This window comes from Pseudophryne corroboree, chromosome 3 (genome assembly GCF_028390025.1).
Source record: "Pseudophryne corroboree isolate aPseCor3 chromosome 3, aPseCor3.hap2, whole genome shotgun sequence".
NCBI lineage: Eukaryota > Metazoa > Chordata > Amphibia > Anura > Myobatrachidae > Pseudophryne > Pseudophryne corroboree.
Window position 1 is genome coordinate 696,451,583 of NC_086446.1, and position 26,589 is coordinate 696,478,171.

The 26,589-nt window shown below is 43.7% G+C and overlaps 1 protein-coding gene across 5 annotated transcripts in view; it reads left to right on the plus strand.

The window, feature by feature from the left end:
* Nucleotides 1–26,589, plus strand: part of BLNK (B cell linker) — a 438,756-nt gene that overhangs the window by 387,439 nt on the left and 24,728 nt on the right. For all 5 annotated transcript variants that reach the window (XM_063962019.1, XM_063962021.1, XM_063962024.1 and 2 more), the window contains 10 exons: nt 6,467–6,516; nt 6,628–6,665; nt 7,076–7,232; nt 8,860–9,122; nt 9,728–9,803; nt 17,972–18,058; nt 19,836–19,861; nt 20,028–20,053; nt 22,872–22,914; nt 26,541–26,574. In XM_063962019.1, coding sequence (XP_063818089.1) covers nt 6,467–6,516; nt 6,628–6,665; nt 7,076–7,232; nt 8,860–9,122; nt 9,728–9,803; nt 17,972–18,058; nt 19,836–19,861; nt 20,028–20,053; nt 22,872–22,914; nt 26,541–26,574 — 800 coding nt within the window. The remainder of the gene's footprint in view (nt 1–6,466; nt 6,517–6,627; nt 6,666–7,075; nt 7,233–8,859; nt 9,123–9,727; nt 9,804–17,971; nt 18,059–19,835; nt 19,862–20,027; nt 20,054–22,871; nt 22,915–26,540; nt 26,575–26,589) is intronic.

Consider the following 26,589-nt stretch of genomic DNA (forward strand, 5'->3'; position numbering starts at 1 on the left):
GGATTGGGCTTCTTAGGCTACTGGACACCATTAGCTCCAGAGGGATCGACCGCAGGCCCAGCCTTGATGTTCGGTCCCGGAGCCGCGCCGCCGTCCCCCTTACAGAGCCAGAAGCAAGAAGTTGATCCGGAAAATCGGCGGCATGAAGACTCTGTCTTCACCAAGGTAGCGCACAGCACTGCAGCTGTGCGCCATTGCTCCTCTCACACACTTCACACTCCGGTCACTGAGGGTGCAGGGCGCTGGGGGGGGGCGCCCTGAGGCAGCAATAAAAACACCTTGGCTGGCTAAAATACCTCAATATATAGCCCCAGGGGCTATATATGAGGTAAATACCCCTGCCAGAATTCCATAAAAAGCGGGAGAATAGGCCGCGAAAAAGGGGCGGAGCCTATCTCCTCAGCACACTGGCGCCATTTTTCCCTCACAGCTCCTGCTGGAAGGAAGCTCCCTGGCTCTTCCCTGCAATCTACAGTACCAGTAAGAGGGAAAAGAGAGGGGGGGCATTAAATTTGGCAGTATATATATTTTATTGAAAAGCAGCTATTAGGGACATAACTCAGTTAGTCCCTGTGTATATATATATATATATATAGCGCTCTGGTGTGTGCTGGCATACTCTTACTCTGTCCCCCCAAAGGGCTTTTTGTGGGTCCTGTCCTCTGTTTGAGCATTCCCTGTGTGTGTGGAGTGTGTCGGTACGGCTGTGTCGACATGTTTGAGGAGGATAATGATGTGGAGGGGGAGCAGATGCCTTTAGCAGGGATGTCACCCCCTGGGGGGCAGACACCTGAGTGGATGAGTTTATGGCAGGAAATGAGTGCACGTATAGACTCATTACATAAAAAATTTGACGACATGCCGACTGTGGGACAGCCGAGTCTTCAGCTCGTGCCTGTCCAGGTGTCTCAAAAGTCATCAGGGGCTCTGAAACGCCCGCTATCTCAGATGGCACAAGTAGATGTCGACACGGATACTGACACCAGTGTCGACGACGATGAGTCAAATTTAATGCTCGTTAAGGCCATTCACTGCATGATTGAGGCAATGAAAGAGGTGTTAAATATTTATGATTTACATCCAGGTACCACAAAAAAGGGTATTATGTTTGGGGAGAAAAAACTATCTGTAGTTTTTCCCCCGTCAGATGAATTAAATGAAGTGTGTGAAGAAGCGTGGGCTTCCCCTGATAAGAAATTGGTAATTCCTAAGAAGATACTAATGGCGTTCCCTTTCCCGCCAGAGGATAGGTTACGTTGGGAAACACCCCCTAGGGTGGATAAAGCGCTCACACGTTTGTCTAAAAAGGTGGCACTACCGTCCCAGGATACGGCCGCCCTTAAGGAACCTGCTGATAGAAAGCAGGAGGCGATCCTGAAGTCTGTATATACACACTCAGGCATTATACTTAGACCAGCTATTGCGTCAGCATGGATGTGCAGTGCTGCCGCTGCGTGGTCAGATAAACTGTCAGAAAATATTGACACATTAGACAGAGACACGATTCTGCTAACAATTGACCATATCAAAGACTCAGTCTTATACATGAGAGATGCACAGAGGGAAATCTGCCGGCTGGCATCTAAAGTAAGTGCATTATCCATCTCTGCTAGGAGATGCTTATGGACTCGCCAGTGGACTGGAGATGCAGATTCCAAAAGGCACATGGAAGTTTTGCCTTTATAAAGGGGAGGAATTATTTGGGGATGGTCTCTCCGACCTAGTTTCCACAGCAACGTCTGGGAAGTCAGCATTTTTACCCCATGTCCCCTCACAGCCTAAGAAGGCGCCATTTTATCAGGTTCAGTCCTTTCGGACCCAGAAAAACAAGCGGGGAAAAGGAGGGTCTTTTCTGTCTAGAGGCAGAGGTAGGGGAAAAAGGCTGCAGCAAACAGCAGGTTCCCAGGAACAAAAGTCCTCCCCCGCTTCCTCTTCCAAGTCCGCCGCATGACGGTGGGGCTCCACAGGCGGAGCCAGGTACGGTGGGGGCCCGCCTCATGAATTTCAGCGATCAGTGGGCTCGCTCACAGGTGGATCCCTGGATCCTTCAAATAGTATCTCAGGGATACAAGCTGGAATTCGAGGCGGCTCCACCCCACCGGTTCCTAAAATCTGCCTTGCCGATTGCTCCCTCAGACAGGGAGGCGGTGCTAGCAGCGATTCACAAGCTGTATTCCCAGCAGGTGATAATCAGGGTACCCCTACTTCAACAAGGCCGGGGTTACTATTCCACACTATTTGTGGTGCCGAAACCGGACGGTTCGGTGAGACCCATTTTAAATTTAAAATCCTTGAACACATACATAAAAAAATTCAAGTTCAAGATGGAATCGCTCAGGGCGGTTATTGCAAGCCTGGACGAGGGGGATTACATGGTATCCCTGGACATCAAGGATGCTTACCTGCATGTCCCCATTTACCATCCTCACCAGGAGTACCTCAGATTTGTGGTACAGGATTGCCATTACCAATTCCAGACGCTGCCGTTTGGACTCTCCACGGCACCGAGGGTATTTACCAAGGTTATGGCGGAAATGATGATACTCCTTCGAAAAAAGGGAGTTTTAATTATCCCATACTTGGACGATCTCCTAATAAAGGCACGATCCAAGGAACAGATGTTAGTGGGAGTAGCACTATCTCAGGATGTGCTGCACCAGCACGGCTGGATTCTGAATATCCCAAAGTCACAGCTGGTTCCGACAACACGTCTACTGTTCCTGGGAATGATTCTGGACACAGTCCAGAAAAGAGTGTTTCTCCCGGAGGAGAAAGCCAGGGAGTTGTCTTCTCTAGTCAGAGACCTCCTAAAACCAAAACAGGTATCGGTGCATCACTGCACGCGGGTCCTGGGAAAGATGGTAGCTTCTTACGAAGCAATTCCATTCGGCAGGTTCCATGCCAGAATTTTTCAGTGGGACCTGTTGGACAAGTGGTCCGGATCGCATCTTCAGATGCATCGCTTGATAACCCTGTCCCCAAGAACCAGGGTGTCTCTTCTGTGGTGGCTGCAGAGTGCTCATCTTCTGGAGGGCCGCAGATTCGGCATACAGGACTGGGTCCTGGTGACCACGGATGCCAGCCTACGAGGCTGGGGGGCAGTCACAAAGGGAAGAAACTTCCAGGGACTATGGTCAAGTCAGGAGACTGCCCTTCACATAAATATTCTGGAACTAAGGGCCATTTACAATGCCCTAAGTCAAGCAAAATCCCTGCTCCTACACCAGCCGGTGCTGATCCAGTCAGACAACATCACGGCAGTCGCCCATGTGAATCGACAGGGCGGCACAAGAAGCAGGATGGCAATGGCAGAAGCCACAAGAATTATCCGATGGGCGGAGAATCATGTACTAGCACTGTCAGCAGTGTTCATCCCGGGAGTGGACAACTGGGAAGCAGACTTTCTCAGCAGGCACGACCTCCACCCGGGAGAGTGGGGACTTCATCCAGAAGTCTTCCAAATGATTGCAAATCAATGGGGTCGTCCACAGGTGGACATGATGGCGTCCCGCCTAAACAAAAAACTAGAGAGGTATTGCGCCAGGTCAAGAGACCCTCAGGCGATAGCTGTGGACGCTCTAGTGATACCGTGGGTGTACCGGTCAGTTTATGTGTTCCCTCCTCTACCTCTCATACCAAAGGTATTGAGAATAATAAGAAAGCGAGGAGTAAACACAATTCTCGTGGTTCCGGATTGGCCAAGAAGAGCGTGGTACCCGGAACTTCAAGAGATGATCTCAGAGGACCCGTGGTCTCTGCCGCTCAGACAAGACCTGCTACAGCAGGGGCCCTGTCTGTTCCAAGACTTACCGCGGCTGCGTTTGACGGCATGGCGGTTGAACGCCGGATCCTGAAGGAAAAGGGCATTCCGGAGGAAGTCATTCCTACGCTTATTAAAGCCAGGAAAGAGGTCACAGCAACTCATTATCACCGCATATGGCGGAAGTATGTTGCATGGTGTGAGGCCGAAAAGGCCCCAACGGAGTAATTTCAACTAGGTCGATTTCTGCATTTCCTGCAAGCAGGAGTAAATATGGGCCTAAAACTGGGCTCCATTAAGGTACAGATCTCGGCTCTGTCGATTTTTCTTTCAAAAAGAACTAGCTTCAGTACCTGAAGTTCAGACATTTGTTAAAGGAGTGCTGCATATTCAGCCCCCGTTTGTGCCCCCTGTGGCACTTTGGGATCTCAACGTGGTGTTGAGTTTCTTAAAATCACATTGGTTTGAACCACTAAAAACCGTGGATCTGAAATATCTCACGTGGAAGGTGGTTATGTTATTGGCCTTGGCTTCTGCCAGGCGAGTATCAGAATTGGCGGCTTTGTCCTGTAAAAGCTCTTATCTGATTTTCCATATGGATAGGGCAGAATTGAGGACTCGTCCCCAGTTTCTCCCAAAGGTGGTGTCAGCGTTTCACCTGAACCAGCCTATTGTGGTGCCTGCGGCTACTAGGGACTTGGAGGACTCCAAGTTTGCAAGACGTTGTCAGGGCACTGAAAATATATGTTTCCAGAACGGCTACAGTCAGAAAATCTGACTCGCTGTTTATCCTATATGCACCCAACAAGCTGGGTGCTCCTGCTTCTAAGCAGACTATTGCTCGTTGGATTTGTAATACAATTCAGCTTGCACATTCTGTGGCAGGCCTGCCACAGCCAAAATCTGTCAATGCCCATTCCGCAAGGAAGGTGGGCTCATCTTGGGCGGCTGCCCGAGGGGTCTCGGCTTTACAACTTTACCGAGCTGCTACTTGGTCAGGGGCAAACACATTTGCAAAATTCTATAAATTTGATACCCTGGCTGAGGAGGACCTGGAGTTCTCTCATTCGGTGTTGCAGAGTCATCCGCACTCTCCCGCCCGTTTGGGAGCTTTGGTATAATCCCCATGGTCCTTACGGAGTTCCCAGCATCCACTAGGACGTCAGAGAAAATAAGAATTTACTCACCGGTAATTCTATTTCTCGTAGTCCGTAGTGGATGCTGGGCGCCCATCCCAAGTGCGGTTTATCTGCAATACTTGTACATAGTTACTGTTAACTAAATCGGGTTATTGTTGAGCCATCTGTTGAGAGGCTCTGTTGTTTCATACTGTTAACTGGGTTTCATATCACGAGTTGTACGGTGTGATTGGTGTGGCTGGTATGAGTCTTACCCGGGATTCAAAATCCTTCCTTATTGTGTACGCTCGTCCGGGCACAGTATCCTAACTGAGGCTTGGAGGAGGGTCATAGTGGGAGGAGCCAGTGCACACCAGGTAGTCTAAGATCTTTCTAGAGTGCCCAGCCTCCTTCGGAGCCCGCTATTCCCCATGGTCCTTACGGAGTTCCCAGCATCCACTACGGACTACGAGAAATAGAATTACCGGTGAGTAAATTCTTATTTTTTATATGAAGGAGATATGTCCCCCATGATTTCGTTTTACCAGGATCATCTATCGGACATCATAAAAAATTCAGAAAACATAGTTTAAAAAGAACATGCACAGAAGAGTAGAATGTAGTGTAATCGGGGTGTCTATCTCCTGTGTCAAAGAACAAAATGTACAACTTTACCAGATACACCAGTTGCATACACACACAAGTAACACACACACACACAGCGGAGGCAGCCATTTTGTGTACTACACCAAGGCTAATTTGTTGTTTTAAAGTTTTTTTTAATATTTAGCATTCATCTTCTACAGAGTTCATTTATTATTAAATTTAAAATGACTTTTAGATATATTCTTGCCTACATTTACCTCTGTACCTTTTCGAAGATCCCAGAGGAGAGGTTTCATGGTTTGATAGTATGAAGGGGATGGCAACACGATTTGCATAATTTTAGCTGGCACACTTAAGGCGCAATGCCGCAATTCATGCCATCGCACAATCAAGCTGCCAGGGTTCAGAAGACCTTTCTAAAACTCAATAGTCTGCATGACAATCCGGAAGTCTAGACCAGTCCAGTATGGACAGATTTGGCCACAGCCTATCGATTGGCTAGAAAAAAGATGTCCCATCATGCATCAGTGATGTTACTAGTTCCAAGTGACTTGGTAGGCTGCATTCTTCTAAATATTGGTTCAGCCCACAAAATGCTGTTGCTGTACTGTATGTAGTTTTAAAATAGATGACGTGTATTGGTCATTTAAATTCAAAAATGTTTTTTATGCTTTAGATGCATGCAAACACTGAGGCACGCTTAAGTCGTCATAATGTGCTGAAGAGCATAGCACTTCATTCCCAATTCTTTCCAATTAATCCTTCACTACAACAACCACACAGTGTTATCCCCACTTACTGTCATGCTAACATTGCGCAATGTATAATGATGATGTGCCTCGCCTTGTATGTAACATTAACTTATGTCCACTGCTCAGCCTTTAGTTACTCACTGCAGTCTCTGTGTAAGCTTGCACCCTGTCCCAGTATGGCGCACCATTATGGCTACTGCTCCGTTACAATTAATCATGTCTGTTTGCAGTATAACAAAGCAAGCTCCACCAAGTGTACCAAGAAGAGACTATGTGCCAGGTAAAAAATACATTCTATTGTCTTCTATAAGTGTTCATGAAAACCAGTAACTTCTAGAGTCAGAATTTTTGCCATATTAAGTTCAAAAATCTCTTTCTGTTTTTAATTTAGGCACCGGAGAGGATGAAGAGGAGTGGTCCGATGAATTTGTAAGATCACTTCTCATTTAGAAGTTCTCCAATTGCTAATGATTTTATTACGTGTAATCTTGTAATGTGTGATGCATCGGTAAAGAAAAAAAGAATGAAGAGGTGATCTGATAATGGGCTATAGGTGGACTTGTCTTTATGCATGAACAAGTTATTTGAGAATTAATTTGGGTATTCACTCCCGAGTATGTCTGGCCAGCATTCAGTAAGAGCAAATCCAACTGGTTCTATGAAGTAGCATAAAGCAACCCTAGACCTGCAAAGCTGTGTGTCTACCGGTGTAGGTAGACGCAGTTAGTTAGAAATAAGTATACATAACAGCACTTGCACCATGGTGATGCAGTTTGCAGCTTTGTAATTGACCTGTAGTGTTTGCAATTCAGGATATGTAAACCATTTCCTTTACGCAGGGAAGTGACTATGAGAGTCCAGATGAACATTCTGATACAGAAAATTACGTGGTTCCATCAGAAGATCAAACAGATGACAACTATGAACCTCCACCCAATCCAAATGATAATATCCCTTCATCGTTTAAGTTCACTGACCGGAATGGGGGATACGCAGGTAACTAGGGACAAATTACATAACTGCTAAATAATTCAATATAGGTTATACAGTGTTAGCCCTGCACTGCTGCTGTTTACTACCCAGAGACTGACACTTGTTGTTGTTGAACTTTATTGATCTAGTGGTTCTTTATTATATAAATGAGCAGAGTCTTGGGGAAAAAAGGGGACAGACTAGATGGATCAAGTGGTTCTTACCTGCCATCAAATTCTATGCTTCTGTTTCTATGTAAAAATGGATGCATGTAGGAGTATCATTACTGTAGCTCTGGCTAGGGGGAGAAGCACATTGGTAAAATATGTATATAGAATTGCAGCTGTATAGGAACAGTTCCAAAAAATATCACCCAGCCATTGCCAGATCTGTCATTCTGGACAGTTAGTATTAAGGCAAAACCAGTCTTTTTTTGCCTTAAGACTAATTGCCACTTTAAATCTAGCAACTACCTTACTGGAATTGCACTACGTCCTGCAAATCTTGAGCTATATGAGTTCGTATCTCCTGTCTGACCTTTTAAAGCACTGTCTCAAGTTCCTATTTCATTCAAAATAGTCCACATGGCTTTCCAATAGACACATAAGATACTGCAGGAAGGGTCATTACACCCAAATTGCTGCATTGACTAATAAAGTATGTTTTTATCTTGGTGATGTCATTCTGTTACGACATACATACAAATCTCTTCTGTTTTAAAAAGGCTACAACTATTTTATTAGTGTCTTGATCAAAAAGTGAAGGTATTTTTTATTTTATTTTTTAAATGGTGGAAAAATTAAACGCTAACAGTCATAAATAATAAAATACTGTCACTTATTCCTCTAGTCTATAACCAAAATGTGGTTGACAACTGGAGTTAAAGGTGGTAGAAAAAAGACTATAGAAAGTAAGATTAATTCACCATCATTATATACAACCGGTTATCTCTGTTTTCTGCTTCCTTAAATGTTATATGTATAAATATAAATTTTATCACCAATTAGAATTAGAGATGAGCCCCTTCATTTTTGCCCGGATCTTCCTGCCATGTTCGGATATGAACACGAGGGCATGCCTCATCTTTCAGAGCACGTGCATCATCCTTATGGAAGCCCCAGCTCTCGTGTTTTGAATCACATGTAACCTAAAACACATGAGAGCCTTGATTTCCCCTAGGATGATCTCTGCACTCATTCTCTGATCCATAGGCATTTCTATAATGGGTGCATTGTGTGCGATGCACGTGGGCCCCTCTGGGGGGGGGCACACCACACACACTGCACCCACATAGTATACTTACCCCTCCAGAATCCCACGGAGGCATCCCTGCAGTGTGGGCACAAATCACTTGGAAAATGGCCACCGCAGACATTTCCGAGTGATTTGCACATGCGCACTGGAGATGTCCCTGGGAACAAGGTGCGGGCGCCATATTTCCTGAGACCTGCGCATGTACAGTAGTTTCTGGCTTTATGCCAGAGTCCACAAACTATAGGAAAGGAGGGGGCCCGCAACGGAGGCTGCACGCGGGTCACCTCCTCTCTTGAAACATAGGTTCTGATCTCTAATTAGAATAACCTAAAAGAGATTACAGTAGAATAAACTAAACTCCTATATTATGACACTAATTTACACCTTTCGCCAACAGATAAACAAGTAAACCGCCAGCTACCCAGCCTTCCTAGTGAACAAATTAACAAGTTCACAAGGCCACTGCCTAAGCCAAATGAGTCCTTCCCAAAACCGCCCCCAAAATTACCACAAGCACCCAATCGACTGCACACACCGAACAAACCGGTACCAAAGCCTTTGCCAAAGCCAGGTGTATCTGCAAGACCTCAGCCTACATCGTTACCACCACCTATGATCAAAAAGCCAGTAAGCCCACCAGAGCAAGATTGTGAGGATGAGGTAATTTTCTGTTTTACAATAGGGTAAAGTATTTTGCTGACACACACATGTTCATTCAGGTCTTACAGAGGTTCCCCCACTGCCCCTAGGAGCAATGATTTTGAGGTACTGCTGGTCTAATACAGGCCTGGCCAACCTGTGGCTCTCCTGCTGTACTGAAACTACACATAGGGAATGTTGTCAACTAAGTATTACCCATAAAAGAAGAGAAAATGCAGATGCATACACTAAACACTGCTTATCAGAATAATTGTAAAACTCTGCAATATAACACACAGAAAATTTGAGGTGCTTAGAATAATTTTGGCCAAACATATTGCTCCGCCAACGGCAACCAGGTGATGTCATTTGGTGGGTCCCTAATATTAAAGTTCAAGTCCAAGTCACGGGATCCCAGCACAAGTCAACCACCCCAAGGCATCACACTAGTATTACCCACTAAGTATTACCCAATTAGTAGTATAGATTTTAACAATCCCTACTTAGGAGTGGAAAATATCCACTTTTACATTTGTGAAGATCGTCTTTAGAAATGAAACTAATGTAGTTGTTTGGACTTTCTACATTTAAAGGTCTCTCACTTTACATCACGACTTTTATTTCAGGAAAACTACATTATGCCAGAAGATGATAATTATATTGAACCTACCCAGAACCCACCTATACCGCCACCTTTTAAACGTAAGCCTGATTCATCACAAGTGTGTAAATCTATATCCTTTTTTTATTATTATTATTATTATTATTATTATTATTATTATCCTTTATTTATATGGCACCACAAGGGTTCTGCAGTGCCCAGTTACAGAGTACATAAGCAAATAATGAAAACAGGAAAACAGCGGATTTCAGTTGAAGACAATATAGGACAAGTACAGGGTAAATAAACATAGGTGCTTCAGCAGATGACACTGAAATAAGTATCAGGTGGCAGAAAACCGCATGATTTGGTGCAGTTGAAGATTATTAAAGTAAGAAAAAAATAAGCACATGAGGTAAGAGTGCCCTGCTTATGAGAGCTTACAGTCTAAAGGTGAGGGGCAGACAGACAGGGATGACACAGATTGGGTAGACTGAGTGTGGAACAGAGGTTTAGGATGAATTTGGCTAGGTTTGGTGAAGAAGTGGGTCTTGAGAGACCGTTTGAAGTTTTGTAGAGAGGTGGAAACTCTCTGAGGGGAAGAGAGAGAGAATTCCAGAGAAAGGGAGCACCACATGAAAAATCTTGGAGGTAGGAGTGGGGGAAGTAATCAGTAGGCAGGAGAGTCGGCATGCAATAGCAGAGCGGAGAGGACGGGTGAGAGTATAAAGGGAGATAAGGTCAGAGATGTAAATGGGAGAGGAGTGGGTGAGGACTTTGTAGGTGAGTGAGAAGCTTGAATTGGATTCTGGAAGGAAACTGAAGGGAAGCAAGTGAAGGACTTTTAGTAGAAGGGAGGTGGAGGTAGTGCGTTTTGTGAGGAAGATGAGCTGGGCTGCAGCATTGAGGATAGATTGGAGTGGAGAGAGGCATTTGTCAGGTATGCCAATTAGGAAGAGATTACAGTAGTCTAGTCTGGAGATGACCAGTGAGTGGATAAGGATATTAGTAGCATCTTGGATCAGAAAGGGTCTGATCACGGAAATATTTTTTAGATGAAAACGGCAGATTTGTGAGAGGTGCTGAATGTGTGGTTTGAAGGAGAGGGAGGAGTCGAGGATTATTCCAAGACAGCGCACTTGGGAGCTAGAGGAGATAGTTGTGCCATCCAATAGATAATGAAATTGTAATAAGCTCAGTCTTAGACATGTTAAGTTTAAGAAAGCGCTGGGACATCCAAGAAGAGATAGCAGAGAGACAGTTGGAGATATGAGTGAGGATAGTGGGAGAGAGGACCGGGGACGAAAGGTGGATTTGAGTATCATCAGTATAGAGATGATATTGGAAGTAAAAACAACTAATCAGTTTACCTAAACAGGACTTATAAAGAGAGAAAAGGAAAGGACCAAGAATAGAACCTTGGGGGACACCTACAGTTAGTGGATGTGAGGGGGAGGTGGAGTCATGAGAGGAGATAGAGGATGAACGGTCAGAGAGGTAGGAAGACAGCCAAGAGAGGTCAGTATCACGTAGACCAATGGAGTGAAGGATTTGCAGAAGGAGAGGGTGGTCCACAGTGTCAAAAGCAGCAGAGAGGTCAAGAAGAATAAGCAGAGAATAATGGCCCTTAGATTTGGCAGCATTGAGGTCACTACAGACTTTTGTGAGGGCAGTTTCAGTGGAGTGGAGAGAACGGAAGCCAGACTGGAATGGGTCAAGCAGTGAGTGTGAGGAAAGAAAGGAAGTAAGGTGGTTGTAGACAATACGCTCAAGGAGTTGGGAGGCAAAAGGGAGGAGAGAGATGGGTCGGTAGTTGAAGAGGGTGTTTGGATCAAGGGTAGGTTTTTTAAGAATAGGAGAGATGAGAGCATGCTTAAAGGCAGAGGGGACTGTGCCTGATGAGAGGTTGAGAAGGTGGGCAAGATGGGAACAGGCAGAAGGAGAGAGGTAGCGGAGGAAGCGGGAGGGGATAGGGTCAAGTGGGAGGGTGGTGGTGGTAGGGGGAACAGATGAGGGCTATGACTTCCTCACCAGATACATGAGAGAAAGATGTAAGAGTTAGTGAGAGAGAAGGGGAGGGGTGGTAAGGGATAGGAGGTGGCTGGTTGCTGATGGTCTGGTGTGATATTGCGTCCTGACGTATGGAGTCAATTTTGGTTGTGAAGCAAGTGGCAAAGTCAAGAGCAGAGAGTGAGGAGGGGAGACGAGGTGGGAAGAGGAGGGAGTTGAGAGTTGCAAAGAGGCGCCGAGGGTTGGAAGACTGGGAGGAGACAAGGCTCTTGAAGTATGACTGTTTAGAAAGGGAAAGAGCAGCATGAAGGGACAAGAACATAAGTTTGAAATGGAGGAAGTGTGCTTTAAAGCATGATTTTCTCCAGTGTCACTCAGCAGTACGTGAGCATTTTTGCAGATATCTGCTGTATTTGGTGTGCCAGGGTTGAGGTGTTAATTTGCGCGGGTGAATAGTGTTGGGTGGAGCGACAGTCAAGAGCAAAAGGAAGAGATGCATTGTATAGGGAAGTGGCTTGTTCAGGGCATGAGAGAGAGAGAATAGGAGAGCGAAGTGAGTCAAACAGGGAGGATAAGGGTGTGGTGTCGATAGCTTCAATGTTACACTTAGTGATGGTAGCCTTAGGAGGTAGAGATAGGCAGAGAGAGATACATTAAGAGAGCAGGTAGTGGTCAGAGAGGGGAAATGGGGAGTTGGAGAAATCAGAAATATCACAACGGTAAGTGAAGACCAGATCCAGTGAGCTTCCATTCACATGGGAGGGTGAGGAGGTCCACTGGGAGAGACCAAGTGAGGATGTAATGTTAAGGAGTTTAGATGCAGGGGATTGTGTGGGGATATCGATAATCGATAGGGATGTTGAAATCGCCTAGGATAATGGAGGGAATGTCAGAAGAGAGGAAGTGAGGAAGCCAGGCAGCAAAGTTGTCGAGGAATTTGGAGGCAATGCCGGGAGGAAGGGAAGGGGGGGGGGGGGGTATAGCATGGACCTCAAATGTAGAGAATGTAAGGGATGGTTCTGGTGGTATGAGTTGGTAGGAGTAACTAGAGGGTAAAAGGACCCCAACACCACCACCATGGCAACCCCCAGGTTGGAGGTTGTGTGTGAATGTGAGGCCCCCAGCAGAGAGAGCAGCAGGAGAAGTTATGTCAGAGGGAGTAATTCAGGTTTCAGTAATGGCTAATACAGTGGTTCTCAAACTTTTTTGAATCATGGCACCCTAGAGCATCACAAATTTTTACACTGCACCCCTAGGCCAAAAGTTTCTTATTAAGAAATGTAGAAAAAATATTAAATTAAGTAAATTTGTGTTTTATGTCATCCTTAGGTCAGTTATGTGGTGAGGGACAAGATTTGCTTCTGTTTGTCCACATAGTTTATAATTTGAATTGGTCCTGGACCACCAACTCAGGGCACCCCAGCAAGAGCCTCGCGGCACCCCAGGGTGCCACGGCACACAGTTTGAGAACCACTGGGCTAGTAGATGCAGGGAGTTGGAGATGAAAAGGTCATGGGTGGGGACCAGTTTGTTACAAACAGATCTGGCATTCCAGAGGGCACAGGATAAGGGGGTATGAGTTTGTGGGACAGATGTGAATGAGATTATTAGGGTTGCTGTAGCATTGAGGCGAGATTAACTTTGAGGGCAGGGATGATTAGAGAGCAGTGTTGGTGCGGGTGCCTGAGCTATTAACGGAAACTGCAGGAGGTGGGCAGTGAAGTAGTTCAGTGTGATGTGGATGGGGGTGTGGGAAGATGACAGGGAGAGGGAGGAGGGAGCATGCCCGAGTGGTGGGGTAGTAGGACCATGGGGCAGATGTGAATGAAAGTGGGGCAACAGGAGAGGAGGGGAAAGGGAACGGAGGGGAGAAAGGAGGAGGTTAGGAGACTTGTGGGCAAAGATAAAGGTGTGAACAGGGCAAGAGACATGATTATGTAGACACTGAGTTATGTGGGGAGTTGAGGAAAACCTTGACATAGTGTGGAGTAGGTAAATAGGTGAGGAGAAACTGGAAGTAAGAATGGAGGCTGTAAGGGTATCTGAGCAGAAGAATTGCAGAAATGCAGGTGAGAAAAGCAGTGTAAGCTCAATCAGTGGCGTATGTTCGTCCCAGTTGCCCGGAGGCAAGATAAATATTGGTGCCCCTCCCCCCTATTTCCTATTTTAAGATAAGTGTGTGTGTGTGTGTGTGTGTGTGTGTGTGTGTGTGTGTGTGTGTGTGTGTGTGTGTGTGTGTGTGTGTGTGTGTGTGTGTGGAGTGTTCTGAAAAAAATGTATATACTGTATTTATACATTTAATTGTCTTTTTTATTTTAAATCACACAATTCTTAGCAGTCATACCCAGGATTAGAACCCATGACCTGTTACACTAACAGCAGACACTTTACTGATGGAGTTATTTGCTCATTGCTTATTCTCATATTTCCTATACAGGAGCAAACAGCTTCATCAGTAAGGTGTCTGCTTCCTGTGTAATAGGTCGTGGTTTCTAATCCTGGGTGTGACCCTTGTAAAATGTGTATATTCAGTATAATGAAGAGGGTGTGATTTGTAAGGTGCAGGGACCAGTGAGGAAATCGGCCACTGAAAAGACAGCGACAGCTATCAATTAACTTAATTCAATGGTGTCACAGAATGGGAGGAGAGGTGCCCCCTTCAGAGCAGGAGCCCGGCGGCAGATGACTCCGTTGCCTCCCAGAGTTCTGCCTCTGAGCTCAATGGGTGTAAATGTAGTTTGAAGTGAATCAAAAGCGTAGATAAAATGGGTGAAGAAATTGATTTGGACTGTAAGAAATGAGAGGATTGTGAGTGAGGGTAAAAAAGCAATGTTAATTCAGATAGGACTTTTAAGTGTTTGAAGGTAAAATTGCATTGGTACAGCTGTGCATAAAAATCAAACAAAAAAAAATACAAATAAAAGGATGTCTTGGTAAAGTGGATGTTTTTTGAAATTACAAAGTCAGGTAAGTTCAGTGTTTTTTAGTCAGATTCAACAATCAGGAAGTGAATGATATGAAGAGTAAGTGAACTCACATCTGTTTTTTTTAAATTGGTTCTTCAGTTTTCTATTTTTTGATAGACTGGTCTCCTTCTGCTTCACTTCAGTTGAAAGTTGGTGGAACGCTGTTGTTGTGTGTCAATTTTATCATACTTTGATAATAAATACACGGCCTACAGGATAGAACTTAAGTAGATAAATACTGCATGTGATCCCAATAACTGGAATGTACAACCACACCCCACCCCCTAGAATGCCAGGCAGTAAATTACCTTACACAAACAGACAGGCATACCACATAGTTAACAACTAGGTCTATACAATTCAAAACTAAAAAAGTACATTAGCATGAGATACTATGGGGCATATTTATTTAGTGCCTGTTCTTTCGCCCAGGCAAAAAACTGCACTTTTTGGCTGTTTATAGGTCGAATTTACATTCGACCTATTCAATGCTTGTGCTGTTTTATCGACTGGTGGAAAAAAACGACACTGGTGAAAACCATGTGCATTGGCAAATTCGCCGCCGATCCAGGTGTTTTGGCCAATTCACGGGTGTCTTTATTCACCCGTTTATGGGTCCATTTTCACCTATGCCAATTCGTCCACACAAAAAAGCCGAAAAGTCATGGGCGAAAAGTGAGTCAAAAATGGGCAAAAACGCCCGCAATTGATTACACCGATGTTGAATTAGTGCCATTTTTTTCGGCTAGCCGAAGAAAACGACACTAAATGAATACGCCCCTATGCAGTAATGCTTCAATTTAAATTACCTAGCAGTTTCAGTCTGGCCTATAGATGTATAAAGCAGCAGAATATGTTGGTAGGTGTAATCAAATTACCTGCAGATGACAAGAAGACAAGAGACATCAATTTACAATCTATCAGCTAAAGAAAAATGAATGCTGGTGGAATGCTGCTGTTATGTGTCAATTTTATCACACTTTGATAATAATGCATACTTCAATAATAAATGTAAAGCCTACAGGATAACATTGTACAAATTCTCTTCAGTAAAGAAGCCAGTGTATGCAGTGTCTTCTCTGATTGCTAATCTTTAAACTTGTTACAATAAGCCATATGTTATTCAATTTTAAAATATTTCCGAGAGACTGCAAACACAACCCCAGCAGAAGTGAACGTGCTTACAGTGATAGCACAGTGATTACAGTTGCTAAGAGAGTGGTTGTAGGGTGATAGAGAAGTGGGCAGGCTGACATGACTGTGGCTCATGGAAAGGGTATTACATTTTAAAGTTTCCAATAGGAGAGATTATTAAGAGAGGTACCGTAATACAAACTCTATTGTGAAACTGATTATCTTATGTGGTGTAAACGGTTACAGGCAAGGCAATACTTCCTCTAGGGCACAGGTTCTCAAACTCTGTCCTCAGGACCCCACACAGTGCATGTTTTGCAGGTCTCTTCACAGAATCACAATTTAAATAATTAGCTCCACCTGTAGACCTTTTAAAATGTGTTAGTGAGTAATTAATACACCTGTGCACCTGCTGGGTTACTTGCAAAACATGCACTGTGTGGGGTCCTGAGGACCGAGTTTAAGAACCTGTGCTCTAGGGCACACTCACTCACACTATCTACATACACACTCAACAAAAATATGTGCCCTAGAAATGTGTCTGATTGGGATAAGTCCTATACTGTACAAACACGTAATCTCCATCAGGAGCGGTTCTTGGCCCGAGCAAGCAGTGCCTGCGCCTGGGGCGCTGCGGGCTTGGCCGCAGGCACCCGCACCCCACTCCCTGGCTCCAGCAGACGCCGTGGGCTGTGTGGGCGCCCGCTGCAGCCGGCTCCATCGTCAGACACAAGAGGTCATAATTTACCTCTAGTGTCTGTGCGGCGCTGCTATGGGAGAGACGTCCTGACGTCTCTCCCATAGGGAGGAGCGGGTGGCCAGACGGAGCAGCAGCGGTTGGGAGCAGGAGCGGGGCTAGTAAATATTGTTTTTTGTTTATTTTTTGTGTTTGTAAGTGGCTACTAGGGGGCACAACTACTGGGGACACAGCGACAGGGGGCAAATCTACTGGGTGCATAGATACAGGGGGCACAGCTACTTGGGGCATAACTGTGGCCACGCCCCTCCCCTATAAAGCCACACCCCTGTTTTTGCCATGCGCCTTTGGCGCGCACTGTTTTACCAGAGGGGGGAGGGGGCGCCAGTGGAAACATTTCGCCCTGGGCGCCATAAAGTGTAGAACCGTCCCTGATCTCCATAAACCTGCAGTGGTGATAAGACCAAGGACAGTGGATTTCAAAGTTACTGCAATAGAAAATATCTCAGTTAAATGGGAAATTGGCTATATGTAAAGGAAGGATACTAGTACAGTGTTTAAATGTGAGGAGAAGCCGTATAAAACCTATATACAGTACTCTGCAAAAGTTTTAGGCAGGTGTGACCCTAACTGTGTGGGGTTTGCATATTCTCTCTGTGCTAGCGTGGGTTTCCTCCGGGTACTCCGATTTCTTCACACACTACAAAAATATACTGGTAGGTTAATTGCCTCCCAACAAAATGAATGTGTGTGTGTGTGTGTGTGTGTGTGTGGTCATGTACATGGGCAGACTAGATTGGCAAGTGGTACTTATCTGCTGTCAAATTCTAGGTTTCTACCATGCGACCACATCTGTGCTCAAACTGTGCAAAATGAAGACACGTGCCCAGATGCATACACAGATGAAAAACCTCACTACACTGCGTCCGACTCAGAATGATTTTCATGGGTGGTTTCTTTTCCCAACTTTACTGGGGAAGGAAGGAGTGGTGTACTAACCAGCTTTTCATAGTTAGGAAATATACCGTAGCATGTAATGCCCCATATGGTTGCAATATACAGTATAACGGAATAGAATACCATTGATGGATAGCCTTGATGGTATAAAACCATCTGCATGAGAACCATTGATGGTTTTACCCACCGATGGTCATCCCTGCCTGTACCATTAGCTCTGGGGGGTTTTCCGACTTGTCAATTCCGACTTGTCGGTAAACACGTGGATCGGTGGATTAGCCGCGGATCCAGGTGTTTTGTCGGTTTTGCAGCTAAATCCGACAGGTTTTTGGTCCGTTTTCGACAATGTCTCAGTCGGATTGACATTGTCGAAAACGGACAAAACCTGTCAGATTTGGCCTCAAATTGAATACTGAAATGTCGGATCCTTTCCGTCGGAAAGGATCCGACATCACTTGAATAGACCCCTTAGAGACTTAAGTGACAAATACTGCAATTTTTACAGCTCCAACTGTGAACAGAGAAAACAAGCCCACTTCACGGACCCCCGCAAAGTCTCAGAACAAGCACCTTCCTGAAGTACATGAGCCTGGTAAGCAAGTGCAGCAGCAGTTTCACCTCTGTATACAAAAGTATATGATTGTTTCTGAATGTACAATGGAAAGATCGGCGCAGTACTTGCAAGAAACGCAGTGCTCCACACTTTGCTGATTGTCTACAATAACTGAGTCTTGCTGAATAATTCTAAAACTCTGATCGAAAGGTTTCCGTTTTAGAACCACATAATAAAAAACATAGGCCCTCATTCCGAGTCGTTCGCTCTGTATTTTTCATCGCATCGCAATGAAAATCCGCTTAGTACGCATGCGCAATATTCGCACTGCGACTGCGCCAAGTAATTTAACAATGAAGATAGTATTTTTACTCACGGCTTTTTCATCGCTCCGGCGATCGTAATGTGATTGACAGGAAATGGGTGTTACTGGGCGGAAACACAGCGTTTTATGGGCGTGTGGATGAAAACGCTACCGTTTCCGGAAAAAACGCAGGAGTGGCTGGAGAAACGGGGGAGTGTCTGAGCGAACGCTGGGTGTGTTTGTGACGTCAAACCAGGAACGACAAGCACTGAACTGATCGCACAGGCAGAGTAAGGTTGAAGTTACTCAGAAACTGCAAAGTAGTTTGTAATCGCAATATTGCGAATACATCGGTCGCAATTTTAAGAAGCTAAGATACACTCCCAGTAGGCGTAGGCTTAGCGTGTGTAACTCTGCTAAATTCGCCTTGCGACCGATCAACTCTGAATGAGGGCCATAATATTGCTTCATGACAAGTCAGTCCTCAGAAATTCACTTCAGTTTTTAAATCAAGAGCTCCCTCTAGTGATAATAAAAAAAAATGTTTTATAAAATGTGACAAAAAACAATACTCCTTCATAAATAAAACAAAGGCAGTGGCACAAGAGGATAAATTAAAGTGATAATATATATATATATATATATATATATATATATATATATATATATATATATATATATATATATATATATATATATATACAGGTATATATAAAAAAAATCCTACACTGCTAATTCCAAATACATCGCATAGGAGGATGGTAAGGTAGTAAAAATGTGTTGCTTTGATATGTTAAAACGTCGCATTTATTATTTCATATTAAGAAACAATAAATAGCGTGCAATATTGGTTTAAAAAACTTTCAAAAGTCTATTATGTTGGTAAAATAAGAATAAAGTAATGTTGGGTAGGAGTAGCAGATTATGGGCCTGATTCATACCTGACGGCAGGTCTGTAGATTCCTGACTATCGGGAGTCTGTGGATGCGCAAGGTTTATTCTGAGCATGCGCAGAATGGGACTTGCAATCTTGCCTGCACTTCTTCTCTGCCACTGTCTGATTGACAGGTAGCGGCGCTGGGTGGGTGGGGAGCGGGCCGGTGGAGTCCTGTATTCCCAGAAACGGGGGCGTGTCACCATGCAGACTTCCTGGTCTAGCAGCTCCGACATCTGTCGGACAGCTGAGTAAGCTGGAGCTTACTCAGCTGGCCATCTGCATGGAACAGTCGTGACCAGTTGGATCCCACCTTACAACACCGGACGCGGTGTTAGGATCGCAGCAACGTGCAGGAGGCTTCTCTTCTACTGAGGCATCTCTTGCATGTCCTTTCAGCAGATTGGACAGAAATACAATCATGCATGCAACATTGCATTTCCGTCCATCTCTGAATCTGTCCCTTTGTCTGGAGAAAGAGTCCCGGGATGAAACTGCTGCAAATTATGTTCTGTAATATAACAGTGATTATTTCATTTGTTCTGAATTTGTAATTCAGCATCCTCTTTTTCTTACAGTGGTGTATGAAGTCCCTGAAACGGAGGTAACTTTAAGAGAGAAATGTACAATATAATTCATATTGTAAAAGAGCATTTTATGTAAACATGACAATGTTGTTTATTATTATAGGAACAGATCAACAAAATGTTTTTTTTTTATAATTAAACAACTACAGTTTATTTAATTACATATTTTTATTTTGTTTTCAGTCAAAACCTTCACCACCTGTAACAAGGTACAGACTTTGCTATACCTTTTTTTTTATTTTTATATTATTTAAATATATGAAAGGTACTCAAACTCTGTCTTCAGGAACCCACACATTGCATGTTTTCCAGGTCTTATCACAGAATCACTAGTGAAATAATTGGCTCCACCTGTAGATCTTTTAAAACTGTGTCAGTGAAGTAACGAATACACCTGTGTGGCTGCTAGGTGACCTGGGAAACATGAACTGTTTGGGGCCCTGAAGACAGAGTTTGAGAACCACTGTGTTAGGTCATAACTTTTATGTTTTGTTTTAGTGGAAATCTACATTCCTAAACTTTGCTAATCTCTTTAGAATAAGTATAGTAATTAAGTCATGTACTTGCTAGTTGTAGTGCAGTATTCTATGCAGAAGTGAAATGTTATTAAATACACAGGAGAGTTGCACAGGGAAATGCCAGTACTACTAGTGTCACAAAATGTAACCAAATCTAGCAAAACTTGGTACTACAGTCATTTGTAAATTCCAAAATGCAACTGTAGGCAATCCTTGGTGCAGTGAGAAGCTTAGGGCAGGCCAACAAATTTAAAGAGAAAGAGAAGGTTGGAAATACGCTTATGTATTGCAGCTAATAATAATGTAGTTTGTATTGCAGATGATCTAGTTAAAGAAGTAGCCAGCTGCATATCATTCTGCCATCAATATCATCAGGCGGTATGCGGTTAACATACCGCCCGTTGGAGCCCACAAGGGGCTTTCTTGCGCTCACCCCCCGCCAGCATTCTGGCAAACGGGATGCCGATGCCGGGATCCTGACATTCGGCAGCCTGAGCGGCGGTATTACATACCAATTCCCATAATTTAAGTCGCAGTCCTCTTCTGAGTTGCAAGTCCTCCTTTATCCCCTGGTACAGTGGTTCCCAAATTGTGCGCCATGGCTCCCTGGGGTGTCGCAGTGCTGTCACCAGGGTGCTGCAGCTGGTGGCCTAACGAGGATGCCTTATTTATTAATATATTTTTTTTTTCTTTACATTTTTTGTACACAATGGGAGTGAGGTTGGGTTGGTGGGCAGAGCTGGCGGGGGGGTGCGATGAGTGAGTGGAAAGCAACAGGCAGTGAATCACAAGAGCTGAATGGCGCTGGCGATCACAAGTGGGGGCTGTATAGCTAACTATACTGTGCTGAGGGGCCTCGGTAAGAGACATGGAGGGGGCTGCAAATGAAGACCGTTTTTCTCTTTCTCTTTTGTGAGTGATGACATTTTAGATCATACGTGTGCCCACCTTTAAAAATGGGAATAATCGTAATCATTTTGGCTTAAGGGTGTCTTGAAAAAAAAATCATGTAGACCCTAAGAGTGCCTCAAACTGAAAACATTTGGGAACCACTGCCCCAGAAGCAATCTGGTCTATTTATTAAGCTTTGGATGAAGATAAAGTTGAGAGAGCTAAAGTACATGCGTATCATCTCCTAATTGCCATATTACAGGCTGTGTTTGAAAAATTACCGTTAGGAGCTGATTGGCTGGTACTTTATCTCCGTAAACTTTAATTCCATCCGAGGCTTAGTAAATAGACCCTAAACTTGGCTATTCCGGAACTCTTGAACAATTGTATTGGGCAGGGAAAGAGATAAACTTTCTATACTTTCCCTATGCCCATGCCACATATAGATGCAGCATCTTATACCTGGAATTCTTTGGACGTCTAGTTAATGGTTTTGGAGAATTGTGCTCAAAATACAGTAAAAAATATTTTACAAACTTTTCCTTGCCCTGTCCTCACATTCCTCTCCTGTTACACAGTGCTCCTCACAGTGAGGCGGATTCTGATTTACACACCAAGTGGCTCTCTGATTTACTACCTTTATGCTAATGGCAGAATCTGTTGTAGGGGGTTTGTCCGTCTGTAAGTGGACATACGTGTTGCTTACAAAATTTCTCAGTTTGTGTCCATATGACTTCTGACTCTGAATCGGCCTCAGTGGATATGGATGGAAACGTTTAGTTCATATCATATAATCGCCCAGAAGCAGATTTTCTTACAGATCAGGGACACATAGGGTTTAATTCAATTGGGGGTAATTCACTGTCACCTAATACTTGCATATGCCGTTGCTACAGTAGCCCCAAGAATGTGTATAGCCTATATGAGGCGGAGTACATAAACGTTTTATTTTTAGGGAAAATTGGGGGCAATTTTATGTGTCGATGGTGTTCCAAGGCCATTGAAATGGCACGTTGCATGCGCCAACTGCAATTAGCTCCTAATTGAATTGGCCCTATAGTGTATATTACATTATTATATTAGTGACAACACTTTCAAAATAAGCTTTGGAACAATTTGCAACCTCAACGTTTTCCATAAATTGCTTTTCTTTTACTGTATATTCTATAACTGAAACTTATTCATGTTAAAATGTATCAAGACAGTATTAAAAGTAATACAAATGCAACATGTACAGCCCTATTTAATTGATAAATAACTTTGCCAATATCCTCATCTTTTAAAAGAGATTATAAGCACAAATTAAATTTGCAAATGTTACGGACTGCTGATTGCAACATCTTAATACAAGGGATTGGGAGGAGTGTGAGGTCTTTTGGTGTCGGAATACATTTATCGCCACATATAGCAGGCCTTTTCTGTAGGTTTGAAGTGGAAATGGATAACTAACATGTACCAATTGAGATTATTGTATGTTTCCAGCCGTGCATAGAGTTTATTGTAATTTAAACAATATACAAGAATGTTTGCAAGTTGAACATCTTAAATGAATAAATTGATTTCTACACTTACTGTAAAGTACACCAAAATATATTATATCCCGTGTTTTGTACTGTAGGTTATCGCAACCACTTCCTAGAAGGAATTCTCCACCAAAATTGGTATGTACATAGGGCATTGGCTAACAAAAGGGATATATGTATTTCCTATGCACAGGGATTGGTTGCTTCCATCCTGTGTAGGTGGCCTGTTTATTTCTTTAGTAGCTCTTGTAACGGCCATCTCTCTCCATTCCCTCAGAGCTCCAGCTGCAGTGCTCTGCTTTGCTTTTACATTACAGTACAAGCAGAGGAGGTGTCTGTCTTTAAGCAATATGGACTTTTGATAGGATACAATCTTGAGATACAGCAATATTTTCTTCAACGCATTGTACTTCAAATTTACAGTATGCTTGAGATAAACGCATTCAACAGTAATTTAATTTTTGTCTTAGTATGGAAAATTAATTTTGAAGAGTCCAATATCTGGTAGAAATTGTGTAATTGTAAGTAGGGGCACATGGTAAGTGTACAAACATGGCGTGACGAAGACTGTTCAATAACAATTAAACTTTCCACCAAGGTTGTCTACTTACAGATTACTTTAATTTATGGGTGTGTACATGCACTCCTGCAACTTTTACTAAGAACATTGGGCCTAATTCAGACCTGATCGTAGCAGCAAATTTGTTAGCAGATGGGCAAAACCATGTGCACTGCAGGGGAGGGGGGGCAGATATAATGTGTGCAGAGAGAGATAGATTTGGGTGGGTTATATTGTTTCTGTGCAGGGTAAATACTGGCTGCTTTATTTTTACACTGCAATTTATACCCCTTTTACACCGCTAGCTAGTAACACGGGTTATTGCACATGAACGTGCATAACCCATGTTGCTGGCTGGTGTTAAAGGGTCGAGTTGGAATAGTCCGGGTCGTGACTCAGTATTCCAACTCGGGAAGTTTGCGGGGTTGAACACGTATATGCCGGGCTTGTGACTCCGGTCTGAAAAGGGGGCTGACGCAGGTCGCAGCCGGGTAGCACCCGTGTCAGGCTCCCGGCTGCGACCCGCGATTTCAGGTGTAAAAGCGGTATTAAATTGCAGTTTGAACACACCCCACCAAAATCTAACTCTCTCTGCACATGTTATATCTGCCCCCCCTGTAGTGCACATGGTTTTGCTCATCTGCTAACAAATTTGCTGCTACGATCAGGTCTGAATTAGGCCCATTGGGGGTAATTCTGAGTTGATCGCAGCAAGAACTTTTTTAGCAGTTGGGCAAAACCATGGGGGTAATTCCAAGTTGATCGCAGCAGGAATTTAGTTAGCAATTGGGCAAAACCATGTGCACTGCAGGGGAGACAGATATAACATGTGCAGAGAGAGTTAGATTTGGGTGTGGTGTGTTCAATCTGCAATCTAATTTGCAGTGTAAAAATAAAGCAGCCAGTATTTACCCTGCACAGAAATAAAATAACCCACCCAAATCTAACTCTCTCTGCAAATGTTACATCTGCCTCCCCTGCAGTGCACATGGTTTTGCCCAATTGCTAACTAAATTCCTGCTGCGATCAACTTGGAATTACCCCCCACGTGCACTGCAGGGGAGGCAGATATAACATGTGCAGAGAGAGTTAGATTTGGGTGGGGTGTGATCAAACTGGAATCTAGATTGCAGTGTAAGAATAAAGCAGCCAGTATTTATCCTGCACAGAAACAAAATAACCCACCCAAATCTAGCTCTATGCAAATGTTATATCTGCACCCCCTGCAGTGTACATGGTTTTGCCCAATTGCTAACAAACTTTCTGCTGCGATCAACTCAGAATTACCCCCATTGCTCTATGTTTGTGCCTTGCTCGTATATGATCAGACAGAGATGATGTGTTGCCCTGACCACAACACATCCCTGCTGTGGTTTCTGCACTGAATATATTTATACACAGAGAGCAATAATGTGCTGTATCCCAGAACAATATAAAAAGAGAACTATCTAGTTTTGGCAAGACAATAATGTTATGTTTTTCTGTATTTTTATTTTTTATTTTTTTTCAAACTCCTCATTAGATGCTACAGGGAAATCCTACAGTCTGAGAACAATTCACTTCTGCATTCAGCTAAAATAAATAAGACTGGCAGTAGAATAGACAGTAGGACCATGCTCCCGAGAATAACTGTCTTCAAGCATTTTGTTATGTCTCAAGAATAATTACTCCCCTTGTTGACTTTTACTGGTGATCACTGGCTAGAATGCTTTATTGGTTAACCTGATGACTGCAAAAAACATAACACATACTCAGTATTTTAATAATCATATGATAAATTAGGTGTCCAGACATTTTTTACGAATTTTACCAGCTCTGATCTCATGTCACACTAGCTTCTATTGTGTCTGCAATGCCCTCTCCCGAGAGACTGTAAACTCACATGGGCAAGGCCTTTGTCTCACATCTGCAACTCTTTCTGACAACCTCGTCTGCACTTGTTTTATGTGGTATTGTGCCCGTTTTATTTGTAACTTTGTCTGTTTTTGGATTATCAGAGCCGGATTAAGACGGGGGTGGCTGTCCTGGGTACACCACACCCTGTGTCTTGAAATGTAGGAGTCTTCCTTCAGCAGCTCCATAACAGCGGCCGTTGAGGAGCTCCTGCACAGGGAGCTCCCGCGAGACAGTGACTGCAAGCCACCGGTGTCTGCTGGTCAGCCTGCGCTCCCTGATGCTATGTGACTGTGTGTATGCGTATATGTGCGTGTGCGCACGTGGCGGGCCCGGAGATGGACTTTGCCATCAATTGTAGGTGGCGGCCCCACAATCTATGTTGGCGGCCCCCACCTTAATCTAGCTCTGATGATTATGATTACTTATTGCAAAATTCTTAAATTGTTTCTTTTACTAAAATGTGAATTACAGAATAGAGACAACTAACAATAACATTGCAAGACTGCCTAGTCCAGTTACATTTGTCAGATGTGATGAATTAGTTGCAATAAGTGACTAAAAGGCCTATTCATTATGTTCATTATATTTCCAGGAGGCAACAATCACTAGTATCTAACTCGCAGCGAGCACTTCGATATTACTCTGGTGCAGAGACAGCTGATCTGAAGAACATCTGAAGATCAGCTCTCCCCATGAATCATTTTAGTATTGTAAAACTTAGCACTGCCGAGTCTGACTTGGCAGTGATACTGCACATGCTTGAACCTGGGTTCACACATTTGCAACTTCTGGCATTGGGAGCCGAGCAGTGGCGGAGGGATCTGAACACATCCCTCTTCACGACCAAAGCGGGAACATACACCATCAGAAGCTGGTGTAGGTACCCGCAGTATAACTACAAAAAAAAATGTATTTTCAGAGCTTGATGAATTTAATTCCCCATACTACTACCAGATCCTGCGTTGCCTTTACAATGAATGGCCCGAATTCTTAATATATCGAAAAGTAGGTGAAAATGTTAATTGAAGTAATAATGCATAGACCCCCATTTGACTCTCTTGCAATAACTGAGCTTCGTAAAGCTAGCTAATCCGAGCACTATAATATACTCTATAAAAATAAAATCGTTCTGTAAAGCTAACAAGTTTTTTTTTCTTTTAGCTTTCAAATTGATCACTTAATCCACAATTGCTTTTTACCTCCACAATCCGCTAAAATAAATAAATGTTATATTGTTTGATAATTACAAACATCATCTTTTCTTCAGTTGTCCAATTAAAAACACGGCATCCGTTTATTTTTGTTTTAGGATCCAGATCAAGAGTATGAAGTGTGCGATGACTGTAAGTAATCCTAAA